This window comes from Zingiber officinale, chromosome 3A (assembly GCF_018446385.1).
Source record: "Zingiber officinale cultivar Zhangliang chromosome 3A, Zo_v1.1, whole genome shotgun sequence".
In the NCBI taxonomy this organism is placed as follows: domain Eukaryota; kingdom Viridiplantae; phylum Streptophyta; class Magnoliopsida; order Zingiberales; family Zingiberaceae; genus Zingiber; species Zingiber officinale.
The window spans coordinates 153275369-153286525 of NC_055990.1; the positions used below are offsets into that span (position 1 = coordinate 153275369).

An 11157-nucleotide genomic window follows, 5' to 3' on the forward strand; every position below is an offset into this window, starting at 1 on the left:
TCTTTGCCTCTGCCTCATCAGTTGAACTTCCACTCAAGAAAAAGTCATCCTGCCTCTGTCCATGAAAAACAAAACTTAATGTTTATACAAATTCTAACTCAATGATTGTGTGGAAAGAATGCTTAATTAGGGATTGTGAGTGAATAATCAAAATCATGGCGGTCTTGTAGATATCGCATCAAAACTTCCAAGTTTAGCAAAGGATTAGGGATCTGTTTGGAGGATAGACTCCTTCCAAGGTGAAGAACAAGAAGAAGAAAAGGGATCATGATACAGATAGCGGTTGTAGCGAAGATGCTTGAGGAGTACACGATGTTGGTCGAACAGGTGCTGGAGCAGTTGGTCCTAACCGCTTCACATGCGGTAGCAGGCGATGGGGCCTCTGCCTCGCCAGGCTTCCAACAAACAATCATCGCTTGCTGGGCACCTCCTTGCTTGTTACAGAGAGGGAAGAAGATCTTATTCGTTTCATGTATATAATTTTTATTTTGATTCATATTTTTATACTTTTAAAATATGGATTCGCTACATTAACGATCTCATGGAGGAAGATATATGTAGGTAATCTCAAATCATCAGTTCCTGATAATCGATCTCTGATTATTACGTCAGAGATATCATGTGCCCATCATCTATGCTACGTTGTTTTTAAAATTTTTATACTTTTAAAAAATTTTATAAATAATAATTCCTAAAATCTACCACTAAACAATAAATAAAAGATTATAAACCTATAATAAAAATAAATTATTCAAAAAAATAAAATCGATAAAAAAAAATGGATAAAAAACTGATTTAAAAAATAAAACCAATAAAAATAAACGAAACAAAACTTGAAAAAAAAAAACGTGAATGTGAGAATGAGGAAAGGGTATAAAGGTAAAAAATTAGGTGGGGCCGGGAGATAAGGATATTAAGAGAGGTGAAAAAAGTCGTTCCCAATAAATTAATAGGTTAAGATGACATTTATAAAATTTGTCATTATAATGTTTTTTTAAAAAATGATTATTTTTAATAGTGTCATTAAAGAATATTTATAGTCACATTTTAAATTAGTTGTCAATATGAAATGTAACAAAAGTCGTTATATCTAGGTAGTGCACGCGGGAGGAGTTTGGTTATTAGGAGTGAGGCACTTTGGCAAAAAAATAATTATGGGAGTATTTTTACATACAAAGTTTTGATAAAAAATAATTAGGTAGGCGAGATGTTTCGACATAAAGCATTAGAAAAGTTTGAAGATTATTAACGGTGCATATTGCATGTTGTTAAAAATTTATAATATTTATTGGCAGCGTGCATTTTTTACGCCGTCATTTATATATGTATAATAATTATTAACAGCGTGCTCCGTGCGCCGTTAATATTAAGTTTTAACAGTACACTTTGCACTCCTAGGGCATAACACAGACGGTGGTTGCATGATATCTCTAGTGTAATAGTCATGGGTCGATTCTCAGGAACTGATAACCTGAAGTTTATCCCACCATGTATATATGGTCTGTGTTCCTGCATGTACTTCCCTTCATATCCGTGGGGTCGTTAAAGTATCGGATCTACCTTTTTTTTAACAATACACTTTGCATGCCGTAGAAAAGTTTATTGACAGCGTACTTTTTCTACACACCGCGCACATAATTGGGTGCCCCATAAAAACTATTATTAACGGCGTGCTTTAACTATGTGCCGTTAATGATGCCACGCCGTTAATGATGCACTGTGAAAAATCACTTTTGTTGTAGTGGAATAAATATAATCAGGTGAATTAGACGAATACATAGGAGTTAGTTTCATGTTAATTCGAGGTGATTTGGTTCATTAACCAATTTTGGGATAAATCGCCTTATGGGTCAAATATTTTCGGATTGACATGAAAATAGTTTCTATGTATTCGTCTAGTTCTCTTATCTATGTTCTCAAACATTAATTTAATCTAATATATTAAAAACGATAACTTTTTGAACATGAATATGTTCGAATCGAATATATTCGTGTATAAAAAATCATTACTCTCAATATATTAGGTCAAATTGATATTTGAGAACATTAATATAATCAGGAGAACTAAAAGAACATATAAAAACTAGTTCCATTTCAATCCGAGGATGTTTGGTCCATCAACCGATTTTGTCCAAAATCGATTGATGAACCAAACAACTTCGGATTAACATGAAACTAGTTCTTATATGCTCATCTAATTCTCCTGATTATATTCATACCTTCAAATATCAATTTTATCCAATATGTTAAGAGTAGTGATTTTTAAATATGAATTAAATTTTTTAAAAACATTCATATTCAAAAAATTATTGCTCTTAATATATTGGGTTAAATTGATATTTGAGAGTATAAATATAATCAGAAAAACTAGACGAATACATAGGAACTAGTTTCATGTTAATCCGAGGATGCTTGGTCCATCAACCGATTTTGCCCAAAACTGACCTGACCGATGGACTAAACGACATCAGATTGATATGAAACTAGCTCTTATGTGTTCGACTAATTCTCCTGATTATATCCATATCTTCAAATACCAATTTAACCCAATATATTAAGAGGAATAAATTTTTAAACTTAAATGTGTTTGAAAAAATTAATTAATGTTTAAAAAAATCACTATTCTCAATATATTGGGTCAAATTGACATTTGAGTGTATGAATATAATCGAGAGAACTAGTCGAACACATAGAAACTAGTTTTATATCAATCTAAGGCCATTTAGTCCATCAACCAATCAATTTTGATTAAAAAAAAGTAAATTAGTTGACTAATTTGCTCACAATTTTAAATTTTCGGTATAATGAGAAATCAATTCGACTAGTAGTCGATTGATTTTTCAAATAGAAAATTGATTCGACTGATTTTTTTTATCAAACAACTTATTAGGGGTAAAATGAAAAGTAATTATATGATTTAATCATTTTAAAACTACCTTACACAATTTTGTAATTTTGATACTTTACCCATAGTTATGTAAAAAGTTGCGTCAAACTACTGAAACATAGGGATGTTCATTATTCGGGTCAATCCATTAACCTGTCTGATCCAAATAATATTCGGATTATTTGGTTCGATTAAATGAAATTTGACTCGGTTGAATGAACTGATCCAAAATATTAATTGGGTTAATGGTTTATTTTGGATATAACTTCCCATCCAAATAACTTGTTCAAAATTCGAATAAGGAATTAATATATATTTTATAAATTTTTTTAATATAATCTTATATTGAATGAAACTATTTTATGAAATCTAGAGTTTATTTATTTGTAAATGTAAATTATTTAGAGTTTATTTATTCAAAGAACATTAAAAATTTAAAATGAAAAAAAAACTAGGTTAATTGATACCCGAATCGAATAATTTGAATTAGTTTCGAGTAAGGTTTATAGTTAATTTGATTTAGTTCTTGATTGAATTTAGAAAATTATAAAATCCAAATAACCCGAATCGATCCAAATGAACACCCTTAAGTGAAACATAACTGGAGAAAAGCTTCACGGCAGTGGGAAAATATTGTATACATCTCCCCTCAAATCAAGAAAAGAAAAGCTTAAACTATCAGCTTCGTTACAAGTCCATACTCATGAGATCACTTTGAAGAACAAAAAAAAAAGGCAAGAACAAAAAAAACTGAGGGAAAAAATTGCAATAAGCACAACACAACCTGATTCTGCAAAAGAAAATAGGGCTTGAAAATTTGATAAACACCAGCTTCTGCCCTTCCAAGTTATTCCAGTTGTAATTTCCTCAGTTCTTACATGTGGTGCGTGCTACTGTATTTTCCTGCAGCATTTGATCCATGGCTATATTGTTCCGACTAAATCCTTCAAAGTGATTATACTCCTTTGAAATATATGACTAGTGTAAAATATATGAGAATGATTGTCCCCAGGCTAGACCTGCAAAAGGAGTGCCATATTGATAACTCTCTGTACTACTTGCAAAATTCAAATTAAACAGCTAAAATAAAAACAAAACAAAAGATTGCAAGTATGTTTTTGAACAATTAAGGGCCATGGAAGTGGTAGATTATCATCATAACTAGTAGCTAAGAAATCTACTATGTTTGGTATGAGAGGATGGATGGAGTAAAGGGTGAATGAAAATGAAGATCCATGAAATGGTAAGTTTAAATGATCTATTTTATTCTTTTGTTTGGTTCTATTCATTAAATGATATAATGGAATTATTTGAACTATGTTTGGTATGTCGAATGGGCTAGGCATGTGTTGTCCGACTTGCAAGCAACGACAAACCGTAATGACAATTATAAGCTTATAGTGGTTTCAAATTAACCAAGTATTCATAGAATAACACTCACATAGATGCAAAAAGGAGAAGTATTTTCTTCGGATTGATAGTCATGAAGTGGTTGAACTTCCTCATCCTTCCATCTCCCATATCTGCTGATAGATTAGAGATATTTGCCATAGGTGGGATTCCTGCAAAAGGTCTGCTGAGAACCAATTGTTGTTCGATTGCAACTTGACAACAAGGGACCCTTCCTGCCAATTTTGCATCATCAATTAGCAAATCTGTAGAAGTCTTGAAGGGCATTATTTCCCTTTCAAGATCATTTTGTAATGTATTCTAGAATTTCTGACAGGGATACACATTCCCTTACCTTTGACGATGACTTTCTTGGTTGCTCCATCTATATCTTGCTCCTCTACATTCCGCCGATCTATTCTTGATGAACCTTTACGAGATAGAGTTTTCTGCTCAAGGAAAAAGGAAGTGTCAACTGCCTAGTCAGCCAAGTCTGTTGTTAGTTAGAGAATTTCTTGTTCAGTAAACAAAAGTGTTTGTTCAAAGTTACCATCACTTTTGGACTTGGAGAGCAACTCTCAGAGGTTTGTGTTAGGTTCTCAATATCTAGAACCAAACTTCCCGCTTTATCAAGAGGTGGACCATGGCTCTGCAAGCAACCATGGGTTATTAAAGATAATGACATTTACTTTAAAAGTATGGATTGATATAATTCGACAGAGTTATCAAAGATACTGATGTTTCTTTAATCTATTAACTTGATACGATCGTAAATTTGACAAAACAACAAAATGGTGAGAAATCAAGGGTTTTGCCTTGATAATTAAACTTGCTGAGACTATCATCATTCTGATTCTGACCCATCAAAAACCATCTATCTATACAACTACAACTAAAACTTAGAGATAACCTGGTTTTGGTTGAATTATTGAATAGTGGATCTAGATCGATCTGTCACACTATTTCCCTGATAAAATGAATTATAATTAGTTACAATTAGAATAGCTAAAAGCTTCTATATTTGGAATGCCATCCAACCATATAAAAAAGGATTAACCTTCAGCCACTTAATCTTCTACATGCCTTTTAAACTGAAACCCCACACAAGGTCAGAATTGATCCTTCACTAAAGATTACTACAAAGCCCTATGAGCTTTCCTCTATGATTCTGGCTGTTTCACCCAGTTTAGCCACAAAGTGAACTAGGAAACCATCTCGTCATAAACCTCTCCTTCTTGATATTAGAATTTTGAGCACAAAAAGCCAAGAGGGAAAAGAAAAATGAATTCCACTTACCTCCATGAGAACTTCCTCCATTTCAGCTAATAGATCTGCCAACAAAAAGTCTAAGAGTAAATACATCATCCAGTTGCTTTTGGTAATCAACCAACAAAAATAATGTAGCCTGAAAACTCAGGCCCTACATAAAATAGTCTCTAAAGGGCACTTTTTGGTCTCAAAAGCAATGTAGCTAAGGAAAATAATCTCTGAAAGAAAAAAGTTCAGCTATGTTAATGTGTACCGCAAATATTCCAACAATAAACGAGAGGATAGAACTACCGGCTCAGGAATCATTTATTCCATTTTCAAACAGTAAAGCCTATCCCACAAGTTATAAATAACAAAATTAAAGGCATGCACTCCAATTCTATGAAAATACTTCTGCAATAAAGGCGACAGAAACATCCATCAAGAACGACGGCGAGCAATCGTGGCAAAAGGAGAAGAAAAAACGAAAAGTCGAGACTTTGAAGGGGAAAACTCTCAGCTTTCGTTCCGTTCTCCCTCGAGCAGGGAAATAAAAGAACACACAATCGAATCAAGAGAATGAAGTGGGGAACGAACAACTCGCTGAAGATTTCCTTCTTTCTTTGTCCAAAAAGGCTACTTGCTGATCCTATTCTCAAATGCTGGCATCGATCGATGAGAGTGTGGCCTGACTCGGCTAAATGGGGGGTGTTGAGGCAGCAGAGAGCTATACTGAAACACAGAGCTGGCAGGTCTGCCAATATTTAATTCTCTCTCACAAGCGCACAGCCACTCATAAAATATAATGTGACTGCAATCGAAGTAAAAGCTGTGTCATTGCGTGGAGAACCCGTGCTGGTAATGCTGTGAACTTGAGGTACGTTTGGCACTTAGCAGGGAGCCGAGCTCTGAAGCAATAATGCACGGCGACGGTGGGGAACATAGCTTCTTTAATTTTACTCCATTTCCACCACCTTTTTAACCTTTTTGCCCAGCGAAAGTGCTCCTTTCAGAGATCGAAAGGTTAAAAGATAAATCAAAACGACCTTTTTTTTTTTTTACATAATTAACTATGCAAATGCACAATCAAAAATTTATTATACAGTGGTAAAGCACTTAATAATTAAGAGGTACAAAATTTAAATCTCACTAGGTTTCAATATGTTACAGTGTACTTCAAACATATAACTCAGGGAAAGATTCTCTATCTGTTGTACATAAAAAAAAATTGCATCTCATTGCAATTATTTTGTTGCATTTTTTATTTGCTCCTATAAAAAAAAAAATAAAACTGTAATTAATTTAGCAAGTGCATCTAAGCAGATTAGGGAAAAAGTGCTAGTTATAAGATTTTTTAGAATATATAAATTTCTTAAAAAATAGAGAAGATTAATACAAATTTTGACATAAAATTTTAAAAATTGCAACATGTATTATAAATTTAAAAAATGTAAAAAAAATATTATGTAAAAAATATAATTTAAAAAGTATATAATATATATATTTATTAAAAGGATACATATTTTATAGGTTTAAAAATAATTGATTTACTTAAAATTATAATTATTTTCTCTTTTAATTTTAAATCTGAGTAAGTAGAAGAGTTCGATGGAGTTTAGTTATACTTTTAAAATTACTAAACATTTAAAAATTATCTTTTGCCGTTTTAAACTCAAACGGTTAAAACATTTAATAGTTTTCTATTCAATTGTTAAATATAAACAAACAAATGCATTCTGTGCCAATATTATTTTAATTAAATTTAGAATTATAAATTTTATTTTTTAAGATACATATATAACATTACAATTTAAAAAAAAATGGCAGAATTTATATGGCTTTCCTTTTTATTTTTTTGAGAAAATTTTATATATTTTTTATGATAAATAAAAAAAATGATCATTCAGTAACAATGAAAAAGTAGCTTTTTGGTTTTTTATAAAGAAATACTCTTGTTTTACTCTACTGATCTTCATGTGACGGTGCAGAAATGCATCTTAGCTTCATCCTCCGTTGGCTGAAGGAAGTGTTGGCTAAGGAAAAATGAAGGCGGTAGAGGATTCAAAAGGGGAATAGATTTAACTCAAGAAGATTGTTGATGGAAGATGGTCCCCGCCGACATTGCCGGGATCATGCAGAAAGAGTGACTGAGAATGCATCAGAAATTAGTCTAGCTGGGTCCATCTTCCGTTGGAACTTTTCTCGATCCAGATTTGACCTACTACATGTACAAAGGGCAGAGCATGTCTGTCATTTGGGGTTGGAACTTAGAAAGGGACTACTCATAATCAACCCACTCACGATTCTGAGCATTGAATTCCAGAACTGCAAAATCGAAACCCATTGGGCTGATTGAAAATTTTGGATAAGATGTAGTGATATATCGTTTACAACCACATCTATCATATATGAGATGGTTGTATAGATAAAGCAAAGAAACATCACAAAGAAAGGCTAAAAGACATTAAAGAATCGAATGTACAGGTACTTGTACCTCTTAGTGGCGATTGACAATAAAGAATACGCAGAAGAAGCAAACTGTTAAGGAAGAAAAGATGACCCCATTTTAATCATTCCTTAGCTGATCTTCAGTTAATTCACTCTGGATGAAACAAAATGGTATCGTCCGTTGAGTGGAAATTATACACTTAAAAGTCAACAAAGCCCTCATGTTTTTCATAAGCTATTGCAAAAAGTGTGGAGAGCCAAATCTCGAGACGCTAGAAGGGCATATAACAAAGGCTATGCAAAATGAACACAGTATAATCTGGATTCTAGAGTAATCAGTTGAGCATCTGACTTAGCAGTCTGGGTCATTTTGCCAAATTCTATCATTCGGCAAGATAGTAGGACAGGGAACAGTTTGAGGACAATCCGCACACCTGAAGATATCAGAACCTTTAGGCTTTAGGTGCTGGGTGTGATAGGCGATTCAACACTTAAGAATCAGATATGACAACCAAGGAAAGCCTCCATACGCAGAATAAGAGATATACATTGTGATGAGTGTGATGACAAAAATGAAGCGGAGTGCTAATCATTAGATCTCTCTTCTTTCAATTATTGTATTATTATGCTCGGAAGAGTACTGGCATGAAATTCAAGCAAACCCTAAAACTTGTGTCAACTAAGTATTTAATCAAAGGGGGAAAAAAAAAACTTGAGCTTTTTTACTCAAATAAGAATAATGCTCAATATTGGCAAAAAAATCATCAAATGCGTATACAGAAAAATGCAACAAACATAAAGACAATGAACTAAAAACTTTACCTGCCCGTCTACTTATCTACTAGATCAACTGTTTTACTCACATGATCATTAAGAATATGCATAAGAGCTCTCTATCTATTACACTCCTTGTTCAATAGCAGAATACACAATAGAAGTATGCCTATCTATTCAAAGTGTCCAACCCAATGACATGCTTAATTTCTCCTCAATTCATGACCAATATCATTTTGCATCAGGTAAATAAAATTTAAAATAATTGTAAACTAGAAGAAGCAGATTTCCCTCTTAAGATGTTTTCTCAAAGTAGATTCCAATTTATCCTCATACAAACCCGATGAGAAACGCAGTCACAAGTTTAAATTCCAAGTTAACATATGAACACAAACATTTATAGGTCAGAATATGAAGCCCATAGAGGAATGATGTATTATCAACAAAGTAATTAAACAAATTTTTTATAAAAAAAAATCCAGTACATTTAGCTGACAAACATTGAGGACAAACAAGCCCCTAAAATAATCCAATGTTAAGAATCATATAACCATACAAGGCACCAAACATCTAAAGTAGATTAGGGTTCATAATTCAAGTAAAGCATAGTTAGGATATTGCCTAATCTCACAAATTACAAAGCTGTGGAGTGCTCATAGACCAAACCCAACACCTCAATTAGAATTCCATATCAGTGCCTAATTGCTAAAGCTACAAATAACAATAAACACATATCGACCTTTAGTTCAAGTGTACATGCTAACCAACATGCTCTGATGCTCAGTGATTTAAACTGTGAAAGACATCACAATTTATTTAAAAATATATATATCACTAATCAATTTGGTTTGGTTGATCCATCATGTGTCATAACAAATTAAAATGTAAAAGAGAACTTTACTATTGCTTGAATTATTAGAAAAACAAATGGAGGGTATCGGCCTAGAACTTTTACTAACTTGATCTCATTGATACTTAAGATAAATGTTCTATAAAAAGAAAATAGAAAATATATAGATATATACAAGAGCTTTATAGACCCTAAATTGATTTATTTTATAACACTGATTTATTTTTAAGTGAAATATTCTATTTGGATCATTGTCTTCAGTTTCACATGTAAGGATGAATCCATGTAAACCATTGCTCCAATTTCTTCTCGATTCTCCATGATGATAAATCAAGCTACAGAAACTACAGTCAATCTCTTCTTAGTTTTATGATTTCAAATCTGATGAGAGAAGCACTCCTTAGGGAATTTTTCTTCAATCATTAAGATACACTCTATCTTTAAGACCATGTTAAAGGATTTGCTGCCTATGTTCTAGAATTTCCCTGGCTCAGTATAGTTATAGAAGATTATAATTATTCCAGTTTGATTATTAAATTCAGTAACAATTATGTAACTGCAATTTGCCAAACATACACTATTCCAGCACAATAGACCACATATGTTGATACCAGATTGCTTCACTGATCTGAAAAAATAAATTATTGCAACAAGGATCAAGCAAAAGTAGACTTCTCAGCTAAACTTAGAGATTCTACAAAGATTGATTCACACTGTTGGTACCAGATTGCTTCACTGATCTGAAAAAATAAATTATTGCAACAAGGATCAAGCAAAAGTAGACTTCTCAGCTAAACTTAGAGATTCTACAAACATTGATTCACAGTGTTGGTTTAACTAACATTGAAGCAACAAACGACACTACCAAACAGCTAGTAAAATAATCTCCAAGAGACAAAGGTGAGCTTTAGTCTATTTCTGTAAATAGTAACAGTAGTAATTAGAAATCTTGAAGAACACAACGGTGACCTAGTCCAATACCCTACATATGAATTCTTGAAACTTAAATATGTAGCATGGTTAATCTCAAATAAGAAAACAATAGCCCTCCATCCATTGTTGAACATATGGATTCTCCAAATCCACAAAAGTAATGTTTTTCAAACAAGAAGATGTGAACAAGCACCAACAAAACGACTGGTTCAAAAATCCAAAATTAGTGTGCTCCATTTTTATTTTATTTATTTTTGGCCTTTGAGCACAGGGATCCCGAGTTCACATTGACCTAATTCTCTCCCAACTATCCGACCTTGCAAGAACATAGTATATTAAGAAATTGAATGGTGATCTTAAGAAGGGAAGCCATAATAGTGTTACCATAAATATGCTAACTGCTTTCCATGGTAATAGGATTACCAGTTTCATGAATCATGGAATTATGTAGCAGCATCAGAAACAAATAACATAGGAAGTATACACGGCATTAACAAACATTTGAAGTTAATCCCAGAGACAATATTAGACCACATTAACAAGTCGCAACAGGCATACCTGGTATACAAATAAATGCACGCATCATAATATATAGTGACTCCCCACCTACATTCATATAGAGCAAACC

At 32.8% G+C, this 11157-nt stretch overlaps 1 protein-coding gene across 1 annotated transcript; it reads right to left on the reverse strand.

Annotated features, from left to right (window-relative positions):
• Positions 1 to 3478: 3478 nt before the first annotated feature.
• On the reverse strand, positions 3479 to 6331 carry LOC122052878. Its single transcript, XM_042614616.1, has 6 exons — positions 6122 to 6331; positions 5573 to 5607; positions 4827 to 4925; positions 4632 to 4725; positions 4329 to 4512; positions 3479 to 3906 (listed from the first exon to the last, which is right to left on the reverse strand). Exons 2-6 carry the CDS (start codon positions 5591 to 5593, stop codon positions 3843 to 3845), a joined length of 462 nt encoding a protein of 153 aa, XP_042470550.1. The 5' UTR covers positions 5594 to 5607; positions 6122 to 6331; the 3' UTR covers positions 3479 to 3842.
• Positions 6332 to 11157: the final 4826 nt, after the last annotated feature.

Excerpts from the sequence above, each read along its gene's own strand:
- LOC122052878 (XM_042614616.1), bottom strand. The coding sequence starts at position 5,593 with ATGGAGGAAGTTCTCATGGAG. Across the intron at positions 4,726-4,826 it reads CTCCAAGTCCAAAAGTGATG|AAAACTCTATCTCGTAAAGG; the intron begins GTAACTTTGAAC and ends TTCCTTGAGCAG. Across the intron at positions 3,907-4,328 it reads CTTCTCCTTTTTGCATCTAT|GTCTAGCCTGGGGACAATCA; the intron begins GTGAGTGTTATT and ends CTCCTTTTGCAG.